The sequence below is a fragment of the Peromyscus maniculatus genome, chromosome 10 (genome assembly GCF_049852395.1).
Source record: "Peromyscus maniculatus bairdii isolate BWxNUB_F1_BW_parent chromosome 10, HU_Pman_BW_mat_3.1, whole genome shotgun sequence".
Classification (NCBI taxonomy): domain Eukaryota; kingdom Metazoa; phylum Chordata; class Mammalia; order Rodentia; family Cricetidae; genus Peromyscus; species Peromyscus maniculatus.
The window spans coordinates 1,932,962-1,954,019 of NC_134861.1; the positions used below are offsets into that span (position 1 = coordinate 1,932,962).

Genomic DNA, 21,058 nt, shown 5'->3' on the forward strand with positions numbered 1-21,058 from the left:
TTGGCCGTGGCCGCGCTGGATGCAGGGCCGCGCGCTCCGCCTCGCTTGCTTTGCTGGCCGCTGCAATCTCCGCGGTTCCTGAGCAACTTCGCGGCGGGCTGGGAGGCCCAGCACTGCGGCCGGTGAGTACTTCAGGATCGTTGTGCTGTGGCCTTGGCCCTGGGCACGCAGCGGCAGGGAGGGTTCCGGAGCGCTGGGAGGCGCTGCTCTGCCGGCCTCAGTTTCCCCTGATGGGTGGCCGGGCCCCAAGTCAACTCCAAGTTGCTAGAAGTTGGAGGCCAGGACTCTCGCTGCTCCGCAGAGCCCGAGGCGCCTACTGCCCCATCCGAATGGGGTGTGCCCCAGCCGCGCGCCCCTCGTCCAGCCCCGGAGTCCCGGGCATGCCTGCAAATCTCCCCGTGAGACTGTGCTGCGGATGGGACAGCTGGTCTGAAAGACTGTCCGCGCCCCAGAGCTGCCCCATCATGCCCTACCTCCCCCGCCTCCCCTTCGCAGGGCGGCAGAAGACCTGATCCCTGGGGCGTGTAGGGGCTCAGCCCACCCCGGAACCGTCTGGCTGTTTCTCTCCTCCTTCGGGGCCTCAGTGAAGGAAGGAGGGAGACCTGCCTGGAGTGACCCACCCTAGTATGAACCACTGGCCGTGGTGTGCCCACACCTCTAGTATGCCCCGCACCTTGGGAAACTTAGGTTCTGGTCAGATGACTGGAAGCCTTCTGGAAAATCTGACCCTGCCCTTTTGGGTGTGATTGGAGCTGCGTCCTTTCACCGCATTTGGTTAGTTGATGTTATATGAGATTCCAATAAACCAGCGTTTGGGTTCCTGAGAACTCCCTCCCCGCCACCGCCACCAGCCACCGCCAGCGAGCCTCTAGTCACAGGGGTAGAACTTACAGTTTCCACTTGACACCAGAGGCTCAGTGAATTTGGGGCCTGGCCAGGGCCACACAGCTCATGGACAGAGCTAATGAACCTCTGCCCCCCAGCAAGCAAGTGCAGCCCTACCTCCCTTACCTTGGACGATGACCCCTGGTGGTTGGCTGGGACTTTCCCATCTCTGGGATCCATCAGTCCCTCAGAGCTGTGCCCTCGACTCTTGATGCCCATGAGAAGCGCAGGGGCTGCCTTCCCGCCTTCCCCACTTGCTGACCTCTGTCTCTACGGGTGCTGATGACACTCAGAGGTGTTTTCATCTCACTAGGGATCTAGAGAGAGGTTCTTTTATGCACTTCCTTTCTGCATGCTCCTTGCACCTCCTCAGACACAGGCCACATCGGGTGGAGATGCTCTTTGCCTTTTGTCCCCAGGTGGAAAATTGTGGGCAACACCCCAGTGCTGGCCTCCCCTATGGCTTCAGGAGGTTTAGGGCTGGTCACACAGGAGACCTAGCTCAATCTTGGCCCCAGAAATACCTACACTGTTTGACAGATGCCAGACACATCCCTGTCCCTGCCGGGGACACAGTGACAATGGGTAGGGATCACTATGCTCTATAAGGCACCCCTCCTCCCACCTTTCCGACTTTAGAAGGGGGCTGAAGCCCCCAGCCACATGCCAGGCCACTTCTGAGTCCCCACGTTTTAGTTCTCCTTACATCTTCGTCCAGTTACAACCTCCTGTCTTTCCTGGCTTCCCATCTACCCCAGTGCTTGCCCTGTCCAGGCCCCTCACTCTGCCTGGATGGCCCCGACTCTCCTCCTTGGTCTTCCATGGCTCCAGACATCCTCAGCCGTTCTTACATTCTTGGGCCTATGGGATCACGCTCGCTCCTAGCCTGGCATTCCTTCTGGCCCCAGGGGACTGATGTTTGTCTATCTATCCACCCCTCCCCCAGGGCACGGGTACATCTAATGCTGAAAATCTCTTCTCTCTGCTTGTCCCGAAGGCTCAGCCAGGCCTTTGCAAAGTCCCTAATGTGTCCCTTCCCACGGTTAAATGAGGGCTTCTCTGTCCACTCAGTCACTGTGACTTCTCCATCTCAGGCTGTCTAACTAGGTATCACCTTCCCACCAAGACAGGTGCTCAAAGATTATGCTCCCTGGAGCATCTTCTCCTGGGCAGGGAAGCTCAGTGCCCGACAGTCCCCGATGTGCCCCAGTCCAGCCTGCTGACCCACACAGCCAGCCCAGAGCAGGTGCAGGACATGACAAGCTTGGTTGCCCACCATTGCGGCCAGGCCCCTCCCAGTTTACTCCCCCTCTGTTCCTGTGAACTTGTCACATTGGGAGAGCTTGGACTGTTCCTTGGTTTGGACTTAATACTCTGGGCAAAAATAGGCACCTGGGAGCCATCAAGGGCTTTGTGACCTTGCCTTGAGGGTCAGCCCTGTGCCAGAGGGCTGGGTCAGGCCAGGCCAGAGTGGACATCCTAAGCCAGGGGCTTGGTCACTGGTGGATTTTAAAATAATGCTTCATTTTAACTCCCCAAATGCTCCACATTCATTATAGAAAATTAAGGAAATGTATTTTTTTTTTACACTAAAGTATAACTACCTATGTTCCTTATTCAGAGATAGTAAGTATTGCTGTGGGGGAGGGGCATTTCTTCCATCTTTTCCTACAGATGAGTTTTGTTTTCAACCTAAACAGACCCAGAGTGATTACCAAATCTGTTTCAAACATTGCTTGACAGTATTATGTTTTGTTTTCTGTCTTTGACTCTTTGTACACAAGATCATGGTTCATAGCCGTGCAGCGGGTACCATGTGGGGGCTGAGGGCTTTATCACTGGGCTCTCAGGACACCAAAGCATTGCTGTGAGGATGTTTCAGTGTGTGAGCCCCGCAGGTGTCTCTCACGAGTGCCATGCAGAAGTAGACACGCTGGCCATCTTGACTTCCCATGGGGCTTGTTACCAAGGACTGAGAGAGTGGCACTACCCCCTGCAGAGCAGAATGAAGTTGTCCTGGGAGGGTTAGAACCTTCTGGATAGAAGGCTCCATGTGGTCCTATAGCCCTAGCCTCTGTAGGCCACCGTCAGGCGGCCCTCTCCGGAGTGGCCTCTCTGGGAATGGCCACTCCTCAGCACAGCTCCTTAACGCTGACATTTGTGTTTAGATGGGATAAAAATATGCCTTGGTGTTCACAGGGAAAGAATGCCAGCCACTCTGGGTTTTGGGATCTTACTCAATGATGGGTTCTAAGCCACTGCTCTGGCCACCGTGAAGCTGGGACCAGAGCTGGGTGACAAGGTTCTTGTTCTACAGCCAGGGATTTCCAGCCCTAGGGCGGGACTTGCCTAAGGTCATTCAGCCCCATCGGTCCCAGGGTCCTAAACCTGGCTGCCTCCTGTTTCAGCTTGCATCCATTAAGCCGTGGTGTATACCCTGAGGTGCAGCCCTAACTTCTGGGCTCACAGCAGCACCCAGCAGGTCCTTCCCCCGCCCTCCCCACCCTCACTCTTACCCCCCCCACCCCCTGCCCCCACCAGTGTCAGATCTGATGGTCTGATTCTTGTGTCTCTGTGGAAAATAATTCCAGGGAACTGTTTTGAGTTAACAAAACTCTTTGACTTAAACTAGGCTTGGCCAGTGCCCCCAGAACCTGAAATGAATTCCCCTGCATCTACCCTGTCTTACCAGATTTCTTTCATTCTTTCTTCTTCTATCTTTTTTTTTTTTTTCCCGAGACAAGGTTTCTCTGTGTAAGAGTCCTGGCTGTCCTTGAATTCACTCTGTAGATAAGTAGACAAGGCTGGCCTCGAACTCACAGAAATCTGCTTGCTTCTGCCTTTCAAGTGCTGGGATTAAAGGCGTGCGCCGCCACCACTGCCCAGCCTTACCAGATTTCTTAGAATAGTTTTGCCTTGACTGCAGTGTGCGCATGGTAAGTCCCCTAGGAGCATAGCAACCAGCCATGGCCGGATTCCCTGACATTTCCTTTTATAAGGTGTTTTTCACCTGAAGGAGAGGTTTTCACACTTGGGTTTCTCTGTGTGTGTGTGTTTATATGTATGCATGTGGGAGCCAGAGGTCAACCTTGGCTCTTGTTCTTCAACCACTGTCCACCTTGGTTGTTCGAAACAGGGTCTCTCACTGGTCTGGAGCTCGCCAACTAGGCTAGGCCGGCCAGCCCGCAAGCCTCCCGGGTCAGCCTGTCATGGGATTACTCCATAAGACTTTTGTTTTTACTTTAGGATTGGAGACTGAACTCAGAGCTTTATGCCTGGCAAGAATTTTTCCAATTTGAGCAATGCCCGCAGTCCCCCATTTAGGGATTTGGTTTGGTTTGGTTTTTTTGAAATGCCTCACCATTTACAGGTGGCCTTCTCCTTTACCTTCGCACCTGATGTGGAAGGTGTAGGGAAACCGAGGCAGGGAAGCTAAGCAGCTACTCCCCATGGTACCTGTAGTTATGAAGCAGTGTCCTGTTGTCAGGAAGGTGGCCTCTTTTTCGTCACAGAGAGAAAGCTGGACAGAAGCCGGGAGAGCTAGAGTTTAGGGCCTGAGTGGAGGCATTTGGGAAACCCTGGCCAGAGTGTGGATGGAGCTGCAGCTGAAGGTTGTGGGGCTTCATGCAGAGGAGGGGCGGACGGACTCCCGAGGAGGGCGCTGCAGGCACAAGCATGGAGGGAGCAGTTGCTCGGCACTATGGAATGACAGCCAGTGTGTCAGTGAAGGGACCAGGAGAAGGGTAGGGCGCATGCAAGGCCTCTTTCAGCAACATGTTTGCTGAGGTTGGAGGAATCTGAACCCAGCCCCAGAAAGAACCTCAGGCTGTTTGGACGGTTCCTCCTCCTTCCAGACCTCAGAGTCTGGGTCTGGGCGATGGATGAGATTAAAGGCCGAACAGTGTCTTCACCAGTGACCTGGGATGGGGTCTTCCTACTTGCTCGGCTTGGAGGAGCCCACAGAAGGTGCATGTGAGGACTGAGCAGAGCGTTTTCCTAATGACAGTGCGGGGGCCTTGTGTCTGTGGGGTGGGGGAGCCCCTCCTCCCTTTAGTGAAAGTGGTACCTTTGCTCTGTGGGGGGGGGGGCAGTGGAGGAGGCAGCTTGCAGGTGACCTTTCTTGAGTCTGAGGTGGCCTGGTGACCTGAGGAACGGCTCTCTGTGTGGAGGGCCCAGCCCTGTGTTCCCTGTACTGCTGGCTGTGGCTCCCCTTGGGTCTGTGGGCCCGTGTGGGTGTGAGGCCCCTGTCAATGTGCGTATCCTCATGGGTCTGCATGTCCCTGTGGATGTGTAGCTCTCTGTTGGTCTCCACGTTCCCTGGGATCTGCATGCCCCCGTGTGGCTAGCTGACAAGATTTGCAAGGCATCGCCATTCCCGGAAGCCTGCATTTGTGAGACAGCTGGAACCCTGCGCCGATTTCCAAGCACATTCATGAGGCTTGGCCATGCTTTTGGTTTTAAATATCCCTAGGGGATGTTTTAAAATATGGGCTTAAAAAACATAAATAAGAAAGTAAATTGAATGAAGGACTCTGCTCCGTGCAGGAGAATGTTAGATTGAAATCTGCTTTGCCCCGTGGACACGGCTCCCATTTCTGGGACCCATTTGTAGTTGGGGTGGAACTGAAGTGGAAGAGTCTGTGACTAGCATGTAGGCCTGGGTCCATTCTTGTGCATAGTGTGCAGAACTACCCATCAGGGAGCTACTTGGCCAGGATCAGGGATAGATGCTGAGACCTGGTCCTTTTCAGCTTGGGCTTGAGTCCCCTGTCCTCACCGTCACCCTGAGCATGGAGGGTGATAAGGACGCTGATGCTAGGAAAGGCACATGGCTGTTCAGGATCACACGGCTGGAGGCCCAGGCCAAGAGGTCAGGGCCCCTTTGAATCAGAATTCTATTTCCTCATTGCCAGACTCCTGAGCTTGTTTCCTTAAAAGTGATGGAGAGGACAGATATGGCCTTGGCTTTGGGGAAGCATCATTTGAGAATCTAAGGAATGATCTCACCACACTCTAGTGTGCAGGGGTCCAGCAGTTTCAGGGGTCTCTGTCCCCTCAAAGTCCTTCTAGGCTCGAGATCCTCCAGCGCTTGCTGTTCCATGGTCTCTGCTCATGGCTGCCTTAATTACGATGACCTGTTATTTTCCAAGTTGCTAAGCAGCATGCAAGGCCCTTTTGCTGACCGGTCAAGCCCCTTCACCAATGCTGGTACTGACCGCTCTCCAGGCTCTTCTAGATGTCACTTCTCACACCACTACTGGCTTTTCATAATATGTATTAAAAGCTGGTGTGTGTGGTCCTGAGACTAGGACCTGGTCCCCAGGATTCGCCAGCTGTGCCCTCTACCTCAGCCTCATCATGTATGTTTACTTTACCAGGGTGTCTGTTCCTTCTTAAAAAGAGATTGGTTTTTATTTTATGTATATAAGAGCTTTGTCTGTGTGTATGTATGCATGTATACCATGTGCGGGCATTGTGGTCCCAGGAGACCGCATCATACCCACTGGAACTAAAGTTCTCGACAGTTGTAAGCTGCCATGCGGGTGCTGGCAATCAAACCCAGGTCCTCTGGAAGAGCTGCCAGTACTCTTAACTGCTATCTCTCCAGCGCCAGGGTCCATTTCTTCAAGCTTCCATTAGAAATCAGTGTGTTTACTGAAGTTTACTCGTGTGTTTACAGTGGGTCTGCTGTTGTGGAATCCAAAGGCTGAAGCCAAGATGTGTCCAGGCCTGGTCCTTCTGGAGACTCCGGGCTATTCTCACCTCTCAGCTCCTGGGGTGGCTGTCAGTCCTTGGTGTTTGGCCTCTTGTAGTAGTGGTGTTACTGCAGCCTCTGGTCCATCTCCACGTGGCCCCTGTGCTGGGTCTGTTTCTAAGGACCCCACCAATTGAACTTAGGACCAGCCTGAGCCCATGTGGTCGCATTCAAACGGCTTCCGCTATTACGTCTGCAAGGACTCATTTTTCTGGATAAAGTTACTTTCACAGATGCTGGGTGACAGATGTAGGTCCCCATGCACCCCCCGTGGTCAGGTCCTACCTACGTTCAGTATACCACATGCCCCATCTTTCTGAGTGTCATCAATGTCATCCTCATTTCTCAGATGAAGGCACGAAAGCCCCAGGTCACCTGGCTTGACCTGATGAGATGGGAACTGGAAGCCACCCCGTGGGGCTGTCAAATGTAGTGAGATTGCTGAGCCTGGCAGCTCACACCCGGCTCCTTGTTTTACCATCAGGCTGGTTCCCGGGTCTTTTTGTTATGTCTGACCCTCCTCTTTGTTTGCAGGCAAGATGGACTCCGGCACTCCGCCTCCAAGCCCCTCTGGCCCACCTCCTCCATCCGCACCACAGCCCCAGGCCCGGGCCCGGCTCAATGCCACTGCCTCACTGGAGCAGGAAAAGGTTGAAGCACCACATGTTCCCAGACCTCAGGCTGAGCCCAGCGCTGGACCAGGTGCTGGGGAAGCCGCCACTCCAGAGCCACGGGCCCCTCACGCCAGCAGCCGGGAAGGAGTAAATAAGGCTGGTAAGGGGTTAGGGCCAGGAGGTCCTGCAGTCCTCAGCCCACAGCAACTTGGGGAAGCAGGGTGGGCACGCGGCCCGGGTTCCTCAAGTCGGGGCTGCTCTGTAGTCTGAGGCTGCAGCATGCAAAGTGCGTCAACTGTGTGGCCAGCCGTCCAGGCAATACCTTTCTCATTTCTCCTGTGCAACAGCCTCATTTACAGGTGGACCACGTGACTCAGAGATGTCCACAGTCACGCCTGCCGTCTCCGTGGTCCTCCTTGGACCCCCAGCTCTCAGAGTGGCTTGAGGACTTAGTAGTTCAGTCCTGTGTCTTACCTCTGGGTTGTCACCTGTTCCTCTCTTGGGGCCATTCTGTGACCTTCAGATTGGCCCTCATGGTCTCCCACCTCCTTTTTGCCCACTGAGAACCTCTCTCCCCAAAGTGCTCAGCTCACCTCACCTTTTGGGATGCCACTTGCTCATGAGGTCTTCTACCTCTGGCTCTTTCCAGCCTCAACCTATAGGAAGACCCACCTGTGGGTGCAAGCATACATGAACACACACATTCATATTCTCTCTCTCTCTCTCTCTCTCTCTCTCTCTCTCTCTCTCTCTCTCTCTCTCTCTCTCTCTCTCTCTCTGTGTGTGTGTGTGTCTCCCTCTCTGTCTCTGTCTCTCTGTCTCTCTCTGTCTCACTCTCTGTCTCTGTCTCTCTCTCGGAACAGAAGTTTCCAGAGAAATATCCTCCTTATTCTATGTCATAGTCTGATGGTCTCTTCCCAGTTTCTTAATTAAAATTAAAAAGTACTTCTTTGGGGGAGCATTTAAATTGACCTCATGGGCCTCTGCTGGGTGAACACTAAGCCTTGGGAATAGAAACCATTCACCTTTGACTTAAAGGTGTCCTGAGATGCAGGGGGACAGTTATGGGCTGAGTGTGGGACTCTGTGCCTTGCAGGGGCTGGCCTGTGTGATCACACTGGGGCTTCTCGTCAGCCTCTGGCCTCTCCAGGTTCTTGTGCCTCCAGATAGCATGCGTTTCTCTCCTTCTGTGTCAGATGCCAGACGGGGATGGGGGGGGGGAGACGTGGAGGTGGAAAGTGAGCATCATATAAAATGCATGAGAGCGCCGCACACTACCAGCAGAGGTTGGAGTCCAGCAGTACAGGACAGGGTCAATCCTGCAAGGGATCTGCGGGGCAGAGGATGGGAGCCTGTCAGGAGGGAGCACCGAGGACCATGTGTAGAGACTGGACCTGACCTATTATGATGCAGGAAGACAATGCTGCCTCTTGGTGGCAACTGATTGGCATTGACTCCGGCTCTGGATCCTGTGTACCAGGCTCATCCCCTCCAGTTAGTCCTGCCACCCTGGCATTTGTGTGGCTTTACAGTTTCACTTGACACCGTGTTCCAGTGTGTGGCATCATTCACTGGACCCTTGCCAGTGGTGGCCAGTCACAGAGTGGGGCTGTATCTTTGGGTGAAGGTTTGTGTCAAATTACTTCTGTCCACCGGCTGTAGAGAGGGGATGGATGCCTCTGTGGCCTCTGCTGCTGCCATGCAGATGCTGAGACTATCCTTTGCTGTATCTGGCTGGGTTGGTGGGAGGCCCCTTTTGGTCCCTGGGTGGTAGGTATGAGTGATGGGGTACAACCTCCAGTCCTGGTCAGTTTGTTCTGTAGCAGGCTTTCTCGGACCACCAGCCCCCAAATCATGACACAGAGACTTCTTTTTAATTATGAAAGCACAGCCTTTAGCTTACGTTTGTCCCACTGGCTCTGACAGCTTAATTTAACCTCTTTCTCTTAATCTATATTTTGCCTCAGGGGCTTTTTACTTTCTTTTCATTCCATATGTCCTACTTTCCGCTTCTTCCATGGCTGGCTGGCTGGCCCCGGGTGTCTCCCTCTCTTTTTCCCTCATTCTTTTCTCTTCTGAGCCGAGGTTCCTCCTCCTACTTATTCTCTCTGCCCGCCAGCCCCACCTTTGCCTCTACTGCCTAGCTATTGGCCGCTCAGCTTTTTATTCGACTAGTCAGGTGCGTTAGGCAGGCAGGGTGAAACAGCACCTCATCTTTACATAGTTAAACAAATGCTGCATAAACAAATATAACACATCCTTACATAGTTAAAGCAATAGTCCACACCACAAATGTGAACCATCTCTTACCTAGTTGAAGTTACAATACTTAATAGTCAATATTCCACAGCATTGTTCCGTCCCCTTGTTCCAGCTGTTGGCATCTTCTGTTTCCTCCAAGCAGCCCTCAATGACCACTCCAACTCAGCAGCATCCCCACCCAGCACCTGACGGGACCCCAGATTAGTGGTGCACACCCCTGTGTCTACCACTGTTTGCCAGCCTGTCCACAGATCAAGGCCTGGAGTTTCAGTTCCTGGGTCAAGGGACCACGTCTTCTGGCTGCCTCCCTGGCAGAGCTGAAGGGTTTCGGCCTGGCTGGCTAGGGCTGAGGCTCCTGGGCAGCTAATGCTGCCTGGCCAATGCCACCCTCAGCGCTGCCCTGCCCTCAGGCCCTTGGCTTTATGAATCTTCTTAAAAGATCACCGTGTCCCTCAGCCTCCAAGGCAGGCAAAGCCCGTCCTTGAGTGCACACTGTGACCTAGTGCTTAAGCTGCCTGTCGTGAAGCCACCCGTGATGGTCTCTGAGTCTTCCGGAAAGCGGGCAGCACGCCTCTGTTACTTCTGCCTCTGGCTGCATTCCAAGCCCCTGATGTCAGCCTCTCCAGGAAGTCTCTCCAGGCAGGGTTGTTGTCTCCAGTCATCATGTTACCTGAGCTGACAACATGGATGTCTTCACTGGCTCTCGGAGTGAGCTGTGACAATGACGGGTTCATCAGCTTGGTACCTATGGCTCTTTGGCCCAGTAACTGTCTGCTGGGTGGATGATAGGGGCCGAATGCCTTAGGCTGTTCAGGCCACAGAGGGTGGAGTCCCTGCTGTCCCACAAGGGCTGAAGAACCCCTCTTCCCAGAGTGATCCTGATTGTCCCAAGTGGGGAACTCGATCAGTTCTGACTGTCCCGTGTGGAGGAGTGAGTATTCCCAGCTCCCTGTGGGAGACCCCTTCAACCTGGCTATCCTACCTGGGAGACCCCATGGGCCCAGGGTGGCCCCAGATGCCCTGTTTATTGTGGAGCCCCTCAGCCAGGTAGCCTTGTGTGGGAAAACCCTGGTTCACGTGATCCTCTGCTCTGGCCACAAGGGTCGTGTGGCCCCAGGGCCTTTTCCGTTCTTCCTGCCCATCAACATAAACCCACATGATGGATGGACAGAGAAATCTGGAGGCCGAGGACCCCAGACCAATGATGAGGAGGTGTGGCATGTTAGAGGTGTGGCATGTTAGAGACAGGATGCTGTGTCCGATTTATTGGTTGTGTGTTTAACGGTCGAGTGTTGAGCGTGCTGTAGGAAGTTTAAGGAACCCTTAGGTGTAAGATGGATTGGTGGTGCGGAGCCGGAAGGTAGCTTGCAGCATGGAGGTTGCCTCTGGGAGTGCTTGGTGTACGTACAGTCAGGGCTGGGAGGGAAAGATGCCAGAGGCTGCCTGGTGTGGCTGAGCATGGCCCGGCAGGCGGCACCACGGTTGCCAGACAGTGAGTGCTGGACTGGTTGCCTGGGATGCATGGGACAGAGGAACACGGCAGGTCTACTCACAGCTACTCCCTTGTCGGCCCAATGTTTGTTCTGAGTTTGCTGAGCAGTACTGCTGGGAGCTGGGGCTTGGAGACCAGTCGACCTGGTGCAGTGGGTCACACCCGTGCACTGCGGGGGGCCAGGGTGGGGGAAGGAGCTGGGGCCAGCAGAAAAGAGTGTACCACTGGGGCTCTCCTCCCCAAGACGGCCAGCAGAACTGCCAAGTGCATGGGGCCTGTGCGAGAAGACCAGCTGAAGAGATGGGCAGGGCCCTGTTCATGGGCTCACAGAGGCCAGGAGCTCCTCAGAATTATATGGCCAACTTAGGACGGTAACTCATCACATATGACTGTAACTGACTGGAGTTAGTTCAGGAACCTCTCAGTTGCAAATGACAGACACCCAGTATGCACTGGTAGAAACAGGAGTGGGGGGCAATAGCAAGAACCTCCCTCTCTCTCCCTCCCTTCATCCCCCCTCTCCCTTCCTTCTTTCCTTCCTTCCTTCCTTCCTTCCTTCCTTCCTTCCTTCCTTCCTTCCTTCCTCCCTTCCTTCCTTCCTTTCTTCCTGTGTGTGTAAAGTGTGGCATGACATGTGTCTGCATGTGTTCCTGTGATTGTGCAGATGTGTGTACAAGGAGCCAGAGGAAGATGTTGGGTGCCCTCCTCTATTGCTCTAATTCCCATGAGACAGGGTCTCTCATTGAATGAGAAGCTTCTTGTTTTGGCCTATTGGCCGACTGGCCAGAGGGCTCCCAGAGGGATCCATCTTCTTCTGGTCTCCAGTGCTGGGCTTGCTGGCATTCACAGCCATGATTAGCTTTTCGAGCAGGCACTATGGACTCAGATCCTCTGGATTTCCCTCTGCACGATCTCCCCAGCCCTCTAGAGTCTCTAGAGTAGCTTTTGGCTTCAGGTGAGGCTGGACCCAGGAGTTCATATGCTGTCACTAGGAGGTACCCCCTTTCCTCTCTTCCTCTCCTCCCCTCTCCAGTCTGCTCTGCCTTGCTGTGTTGTCCTCTGTCAGGTAGGCTCGCCTCATAGGGTTCCCTCCACAGAGCCGATCTGGCATGGGAGGAAGGCTGTTCTTCCAGATCCAACACAGACTCTTTGGCTTGACTATGTCCATCCCTGAACCATACACTTGTTCAGGGATGGGAGGTGCCAGGTGGGCTTGTGTGCATTTCCCTACAGCCCTGGGCGAGGTTATTGCTTATTTCTGATTGGAGTGAGATGAGATCATGAGGATAGAGCCTCATAAATGGATTAGTGCCCTTATGAAATAGGTCCCAGAACTATCTCGCTTCTTCTAGGCAGGGCACCATGAACTATAAACCAGGCCCTCCTGAGATCTGTATGCTGGCGCCATGAACTCAGACTTCTCAATCCCCAGAACCCTAAACAATAAACTCCAGTTTGTAAGTCCCTGGGTTATAGCATTTGTCGCAGCAGCCCTGACAGTGAAGACACCTGCCCTTAAGAAAAAAGGAATGAATGCCCATCCACTGTGCCCTCCAGAGCTGCAGTGTCTGCTGAGTATGGATGTGCATTCTCACTCTTTAGGGCCTCTCGAACTACAGCCCTGCGAGTGAATTGGAGCTGAAGGGTGACAGGGGACTTGGGTCTGCATCCCACTCCCAGTCCCCACACCCACAGAGCTCCTAGTGACAAACACCCCTGGTATAGAACGTTCTGGCTCGCTAGCAGCATCAGTGGGCAACCCACTGCCTCCCAGTCTCCATTTCTGTCTCCTCCTCCTCCTCCTCCTCCTCCTCCTCCTCCTCCTCCTCCCTCTTGCTTCAATGTTAAAGTGAGAGTCAGTGACAGAACTGAAATCTGGTCCCGGCAATCCTCCATTCCACTGCCGGGTGTAAGGTCTGGCTGTGTGACATTCTGATTTCTCTTCATGTTTAAGGTCCTGTGAAAGCAGATGTGGAGATCCCCTTTGAAGAGATCCTGGAGAAAGCCAAGGCTGGAGACCCCAAAGCACAGACAGAGGTGAGGACCAGCCATTGTGTGTGGGGGGGCGGGGAAATGTGACCCCAGCACCATGAGCCTGACTTGGTGTCCTGTGGCTCATGGAGTAGGGGTCTGGCCTTTTCTGCAGGGATGAGGAACTAGTATGGTTATGGAAACCTCCATATTGGTTAGTTTTTGTTTGATTGTTTTTTTCTTCAGTACCTTCTTGGTGCACCCATGTTTACCACTCTGGTCCTGCACACACATCCTGTCTTGGGCATGCATTCCTCCAGGGTACCCTCCCTCCTTCCTGCCCACTCACCCTCTTCCAGGTGTCTGCAGCAGGCTTGCTCCTGAGGAGGGGCTGTCTCCGCTGAAGGGCCACTGTGCCCAGGGCATTGTGGGACAGGAGAGTCAGGAGTGGAGGAGCTCAGACAAGACAATCTTGCTGGGTGTCAGAGACCCAGGTGCACAGGGAAGAAGGAGGGAGAGGGACAGAGATCTGACAGGCCATCGTTTCTGTCCTCAAGGTGCTGTGGCAGGTGGGAATCAGCTGTCCCACATTTTGGCAGCAATGGAGGCCAAGAACGTTTCATCCCCTCCTACCTGCCCTTCAGTACTATGGAGGCCGCGACACCAGTCCATGTTCCTGCTATTTCCCATCCTGGGGTCTAGAATGCCCCCCAGCCTCGCCTCAGCCTACCCCAAGGGGAAGCCACTGTGTGACATAGGGATTTTGAGTGACCTCTGACTGCCTGGCTTCCATGTTTGTGGCTCAAGCAAGTGACTCCTGGGGTTTCCCACCCTACAGCCCTCGAAGAAGGGAGGAAGTCTCTATGCAGGGACACAAGGAAAATTTCCTATTTGCATCTGAGGGGCCAGTTGAACTGTGAAATTGTCCCCAGCCTGTGCCCCATGCCTCCGGAGGCTAGTGAACACCCACAGAGCTGGTTGGATTGTGAAGTCCTCCCCAGCCTCCTGAACTTGGGGAGCATGCCCAGTTCTTTCCTGGCCTGTCTGTGTTTTTGGCTCCACTTTGCCCATCTGTAGAGTGGGAAGCTTGGACTGGGTTAACGAGCATTTTTGCATAGGGCCAGATAGAAAATATTTTGGGCTCCACAATCTGTCTAAACTAATCAACATTCCCATGGAAAACAGAAAACCTGTCATGCTAACGTGTAAGCAAGCAGCCATGGTTGCCTTCCAGTAGATCTGTCAGGGCTGGCGAGATGGCTCAGCAGGTAAAGGTGCTTGCAGCCAAGCCTGGTGACCTGAGTTCGATTCCCAGAACCCACATGGTGGAAGGAGAGAACTGAATCCCACAAGTTGTCCTCTGACCTCTACATGTGTGCTGTGGCATACATGCACATACACATATACATATGCAAGAAATGAATAAATAAATGTAATACCTTTTATTTTAAAATTCTATCATAAAAATAAGTAGTAATCTGGCCTAGGACCAGGGCTTCTCTTGGCTACCTTCTCCAGCTTGAGCTGTTTGAGAGGCAGCGAGTGGACTCAGCCGTTCTAGTTTTCTGACCGTAATGGGGTTCCGGCACCCAGTAGGCAGGAGCAAGGGAAGGAGCTGAGCACAGTGTAGCACCCACATTCTGTTGTTCTGCCCAGATTAGGACCCCCAAAGAGACCACCAGGAGACCAGAGATATCCAGAATGCAATAGCAAGGTTTACTTCTCGGCGCAATACGAGCTAGCAAGGAACCCTCATCCACAGTGCCCGGTGCAGCGAGGCAGGGAGGAGAGTTCCTCTTTCTTGGGGAGATTAGCTTTTGAAGGCAAAACCCACAAAATTCTTCAGAGAGGAGGGGGTTAGTACGGGTCCACCCTTGATTGGTCCAGTTTTCCTGAGCTTGGACTTTATCTTATTTTTTGCTCTGTCAGGAGTTTTACAGCCCACTCCAAAATTTGGTCATGTTGTCCCGGGGGAGGGGGGCGTCTCGTGGTTAGTTACCACCAGACAGTCTGATTTTGTACTTTTAAAACTTCTGACTTCACCCTGTATGGGAATGGGGAACTAACTCGGTTCTGGCTATTTTAGATGTCCCTTTCCTTGGCTCTCCAGGCCTTAGGGGGAACTGGGGTGGGGGTCTCTCACTGTCATTATAGAAGGCTCCACGCCTGCCCCATAGTGAGGAGAACAGGATCCCGGAAGCTGGAGGGTGATGGATGTCTCTGCCTTCAGGTGGGCAAACACTACCTGCGGCTTGCCAATGACGCAGATGAAGAACTCAACAGCTGCTCGGCCGTGGCCTGGCTAATCCTGGCAGCCAAGCAGGGCAGGCGGGAAGCTGTGAAGCTGCTGAGGCGGTGCCTGGCTGACAGGAAAGGTGAGGCTGTGTGGGGCCTTCGGCTGCGGCCCGCAGGGGGTGTGGTTTGCAGTGCTGGCCACGCTGTTGGGAAGGGAGAAGTCTTTGGGGTCGCCTCCTTGCTCTGCGAGGTTTTTGAAATCTGCCATGGACTTCACATGCCAGACTAATCCCTTGTCCTTTGTCCTGTGCTTGGTGTCCGCGGGTAATTAGTTAGTAATTAATTAGTCTCACTTCCCTTCTGGGTTCTAGTCCAAATCAGGAAGTAAATCTTAGAGTCCGAGGAGGCGGCTGTCCCAAGTGCCTCGGAGTGTGTCCTGTAGGCTCCAAGGTAACCTGGGTGTGTCACTGAGTTTTTGTTGTGGTTGTGTATTTTGATATTTATTTTGGATTGTAAGTTTTTATGCTTGCTGTATAAAACTTGCAATACGTAGAAGCCACAAGTATACAAATCACTCATAACCAAAGCCCAGGAAGTCACTCTGTATCGCTCCTTCTGAGATCTATCAGTGTTTTCAAAGTTACAGTTAGTGTACAGAGTCTTTTCTCTTTGACAACTAGACTGGTCATTTATGGGAGAAACAAAACAACAACAACAAAAAAGATTTTCCCATTAAATTCTGTCAGCCAGGATGTCTCAGCCAGCCTGGCCAGGCCACAGCAGGTAGAGTCACCTAGAGCTGGCCGGGTTAGGGGAGCCAGCGTAATCCACATGGCGGTGGTCTGGAGCCAGTGGTTCCCAGGGCTGCCTAGGAGCAGGGGCAGGCACACCGCTCTGGAGGGTGGGAATGGGAGGGCAGCACAGACTCACCCGCTCTGCCCTGCCCTACCCTGCATTCCTGCCTGAGATTGCTGGGCAGATAAGAAGTCCAGTCTGAGAGAGAGTTCTGTGTGTGTGGAAGGCTCCATGTTCCCAGCTGCCCTGGGTAGAGTCCCAGCCCAGAAAACCCTGGGCACAGGGGCGCCCCCTCTTGCTATAGTTCCACTGGTAATTGCAGCGAGTTTATTTCTCTTCAGACTCGTGGCTTGGACCCGAAGCACCTTGCTTTGTACCTTGTCCTTATTGTAGCACCTGCTGACGAGGGTGCCCCGAGGACGAGGTGTCAGAGGGAACAAGCCAGAAGGGCTGGCAGCCCTGTGCTCCAGTGGACACTCAGGCATGGCCAGACCCACCTGGCCTCCAACTTGGAGCATGGGTGCTGTCTTGGATAGGGCTCAGATGCACTTTGGGGTCAGGTATCCACTCTACCCTGAGTCAAAGAAGCCAGTCAGACCTCCCTCATGGCCCTGTGCCCAGCCTCCTGGGAGTGTCCCTGGGGGCTGCGGTGGGGCCTGGGTTTGCCTAATGCTTTTGTCTGTCAGGCATCACTTCTGAGAATGAGGCCGAGGTGAAGCAGCTGTCCTCTGAGACTGACCTGGAGAGGGCCGTGCGCAAGGCTGCCCTGGTCATGTACTGGAAACTCAACCCTAAGAAGAAGAAGCAGGTGGCCGTGTCCGAGCTGCTGGAAAATGTCGGGCAGGTCAATGAGCAGGGTAAGTCAGCCACATCACCAACAACGGACTTCCCCTTGGCTTCCCTGTGGCGGGGGCGGGGGGGGGGGGTTGGAGCCCCATGGTTAGGAGGTGACAGGCATATTGGCAAATACTGTAAATACCATTTATTGATCATTTATTGATCGGAGTGTATCCTGGGCTACTTCTGGTTCAAGGGCCAGAGATACAGGGAGTGACAGAAGCCTGCTTCTCAGCCCCAGGGAGCTGACTACTATATAATATTGGCTGAAGATGGTCAAGGGCAGGCAGTGCCAGCCAAAGAGGGCAAGGGTGGGTGGAGTGTGTTCATCACTGAGTAGAAACAGCCCTGAGCATGCTGGTCCTCCTTGTGGAATGGTTCAGAGATGGCTACCCAGGGATGTGGCCCTTGCGTATGACGGGGCCCCAGGCCCTGTGATCCCTGAGCACGGTGGTAGCCCAGGATCCTGAGGACGTGTGCTTGATCAGCTCTGGGTCGTGAAGGGACAATTCGGCAGCCTCAGCTTCCAATCCTCTCTGATCCTTACAGATGGAGGGGCGCAGCCAGGCCCAGTCCCCAAGTCCCTGCAGAAGCAGAGGCGTATGCTGGAGCGCCTCGTCAGCAGTGAATGTGAGTATGACTGCCCATCCTGCTGGCTGCTGGCTGCGTCCCAATCACCACCCAGCACGGCATCCTCTCTGGACCCTGCATCCTAGCCTGGGTCGTCTACCAGGGTCTCTGGCTTAAATGGACCTGCATTCAGTCCTTTTGAGTGACAATGTTTTTGTCCCTGGGACCTGAGCCTTGTACACTGGGAGCTCAGACTACAGCAGGAAACAGATCTACAGTGTGACAGTCCTCATCGGGTGAAGGCCAGAGTCGGGGCTGGTGCCTGAGTGAGCAGGAAGTTCAATGAGGGAGATGGGTCTATAAACAGGAAGGGGAGGGGGACCAGGGTGTGTGGGGGGGAGGATGTGTCCCGGTGTGGGCACTTGAATTGAGGCACAGGTAGAGTGTTACAGCATCCATGTGGAATGGGAGAGAGGCTGGGGGCACACAGAGCTGGAGATGCTCTTGGAATGTCTGGGATCAGAGAATTAGAAGACACCAGACCATTACATCATATGTGGGGGGGGGGAGGGGAAGATCTGTAGTTCAAGGGCCCCAGGCTCCCATCCTGGAGAAGACGGACATGTGGGGGAGGGGGCTTAGGGCTTCTCATCACTGATAGGAGAGTGGAGTCAAGAGCATCCTTGTGAGGCTCCGTGAGTGGGACAGGGACTCACAGTTATGACTCATTAGCTCATGAATGCAGCCTCCCCAAGCTAGCCCAGCAAGGGCTTCCAACATGGCGTGGGCTCTTGGTGACTCTCTGCCAGCGTCTAGCATTTGTCTTCCCTGGAGGCTGGTAGTCCAGCCTTTGACACACGCTGAGTTTCTTGTCCCCAGTGTTTCCCAGAGCTTAGAAAAGCATCCAGTGCACAGTAGGCTTTTTGCAAACACAGGTGGGTTTACAGACACACAGTGGGTTCTCAGGGGATCCTGGCGAGGATGGGGGCGAAAGGCAGACTTACGTTGGCTCTCTATAAATCCTGTGGGATGAGAGCTTGGCGGGCATGTGGTAGGTCTCGTGGGATGAAGGAGTTATTGACTGTGTACTGGGTCTTTTTGGGGGTCATGATGGATGGGGGTCAGAGAGTCGTGGGTCCACAGATCCTGTTGTGTGGAGGGCTGGGTGGTGGCTGGCCTCAGGGCAGCTAGTCTTCAGCACCTTGAGGCCCTGCGAGGTGGAAAAGAGAGGAGGACATCGGAGGGTACCATGTAGCAGGGATGCAGGCTGATTGACGGTCTAGCAATAGAGCTTGGCTTAAGGGGTTGGGTGGACTTCAGACATTAAGGACTAGGAGGACAAGTCACTTCATGTAGGTAGCATGTCACCTAGGTCAGAGGAAGAGGTCAGGTGGTAGACCCACGACTTCCTCCCCACCACTTTCTTTTCCATGTCCTTGCCCAAAGAATGGGCCTGTGCCTGAACCCAAATTGCCGTCCTATGTCCTCTGTGTATCCGGGCTTAGTGGTTTGGAGAACCTGGTATCTTTTTCCCTTGCTTCAGCCAAGAACTATATTGCTCTGGACGACTTCGTGGAGCTCACCAAGAAGTACGCCAAGGGCATCATCCCCACCAACCTGTTCCTGCAGGACGAGGATGAAGATGAGGATGAGCTGGCAGGGAAAAGCCCCGAGGACCTGCCGCTACGCCAGAAGGTAAGTGCGGCTCCTGCCTGGCGAACGGGTCCTCTCCCAGAAGCTGCGGGTCAGAAAGGTCCTTGACTTCCTAGACCCACCCGGATCTGGGTCACTGTCCCTTGGGTCATCTGAGGTTCCTGTGTGAGGAGGTGTCCTCAGGAAAGCAAAGGCGGGGTCATGCAGGTGTGCTGGAGTGATCTTCACAGGGGGCTTGGGACTCTTCCCATGTCTGTGCAGATGTGCGTGGGCAGCAGGCCAAGGCAGAGAGTTGCACTTTCATTTAGGTTTACTATGTAGCAATGTTGTCTGTGGCTCGGGACAGAGGCCGCTTTCTAAATATGCCTTGCCAAAACCCAGAGCTAAGGTCTGTGGGCCCGCTGAGCCGTGCGTCTGGCCACTGAACCTCCTATACAGGGACACTAAGAATGAGCCGGAAGGGCAGACACACTGGAGGGAGACGACAGGAAGAGGAGGGATATAGAAATGCACCCTGCTTTGGCAGGTCTCCACACTGTTGGTGGGACTCTGTGCAAACTCATGGGCAAACATAGGCCCATTGCCCCAGATCAGCCTGTGAAGCTGGGTCGGATGCATCCACACCTCAGCCTGCAGGAACTCGAGCATCACTGGGCAGTCTGACCCAGGGAAGTGCTTCACTGCAGGGCGGCCACAAAGCTGAGGCCCTCACAGGGACGAGTAAGATTGGGGGAAACGGGTCAAAATGAGAGCAACAACATGCGAAGGCTTAGCTGGGTGAGCTGGCATGGAATGGCTGGAAAGTCTCCACAGGGGGCTGGAGTGTGGAGCAGGTCACCACAGGGGACGGGGAGGCAGGACAGACATAAGAAAGGGAGGAGCAGTTCACCACACTCCAGAGAGATGAGACCCATGGGTGAGCCATGCCCCCAGGCTGTTGACAGGTAAAGCCTCAGCCTTGCCACTGAGGACAGGTAGTGGTCCAGAGCAGAAAGGACCGGAACTCCCAAAGTCCTGAGCATCAGGGTGGCACAGAGGCTCAAGGCTGTGAGGAAGGTCCGTCCAGAACGGGACTGCACTGAGCATGCTCACAGACAGGATACCCAGATGGTGTTCCTACCATGAGAAGAGGAAGCCGGGGTCCATAGTTCTTGGTAAAGAGGAGCCCTCCCCATAACACACTTTTGCTAGTGAGGTCAAGATGGAAGGATGGATTGGAGAAGACTCTTGGGCCAGAGCTTCCCAGCTTGCGCTGCGATGCCTCCTTCCTCAGAGCCCTGGTCTGAGTGTGCACCATGGCCCTTCACAGTGACATGACCATCTGACCTCTGTGAGGTCAGGAAGTCCTTTTAAAGAGAGAGATTTAAAGTCTGTGTGGAGATAAACAAGGTCCCCAGTGCTGCAGTGTTTGAACCCATCACAGCCCCTTTGTCTCTTCCGACTGGGTGCCATTGTGCAGAAAAACCAGCAGCAAGCTCTCAGGAGTCTCCACCCTCAGGCTGCCTTAGCCCTCAGTGCCTTGCCTTGCAGAGGACCAAGAGGCTCCCGGGAGAATGACAGGAGCCTCTGTACACTGACGACTCCCACAAAGAAGGTTCTAGATGCCAAGCAGCTTTCCTCAAGACTGGGGAAGCAGGGTGGCCCCTTAAAAGCAAATTTAACATTTTAAAATCCTCGTATGTTTTACATTAACTTACGGAAACTCTGCCACGGACATTTGCTCTCAGGTTTCAGCGGAAGCTGCCTTCCTTCCGCTTGCCTCGGGCATGCTGGTTGATGGCGGCCACGGTCCGTGGCAGCTTGGGTTGCGGTGTCGGTGGGAGGGCTGGGTCCTGAGCTTCCAAACCTCACCATCCTTCCTCAGGGCTCATACTGCCATCAGTATGTGGTGTGTAGTGTAGCCTGGTGAAGTAATGGTTACTGTCCCTTTGGCAGTTGAGGAGACTGAGGCTGAGGGAGTTGACATTGTTCCCCTGGAGAGGGACACAG

At 54.0% G+C, this 21,058-nt stretch overlaps 1 protein-coding gene across 2 annotated transcripts in view; it reads left to right on the forward strand.

Annotated features, from left to right (window-relative positions):
- Wfs1 (wolframin ER transmembrane glycoprotein) overlaps window positions 1–21,058 on the forward strand; it is a 35,202-nt gene continuing 14,144 nt past the window's right edge. For both annotated transcript variants that reach the window (XM_076545691.1, XM_006985604.3), the window contains exons 1-7: window positions 1–122; window positions 7,175–7,414; window positions 12,963–13,045; window positions 15,210–15,354; window positions 16,696–16,866; window positions 17,396–17,476; window positions 18,960–19,111. In XM_076545691.1, coding sequence (XP_076401806.1) covers window positions 7,180–7,414; window positions 12,963–13,045; window positions 15,210–15,354; window positions 16,696–16,866; window positions 17,396–17,476; window positions 18,960–19,111 — 867 coding nt within the window. In that variant the 5' untranslated portion in view covers window positions 1–122; window positions 7,175–7,179. The remainder of the gene's footprint in view (window positions 123–7,174; window positions 7,415–12,962; window positions 13,046–15,209; window positions 15,355–16,695; window positions 16,867–17,395; window positions 17,477–18,959; window positions 19,112–21,058) is intronic.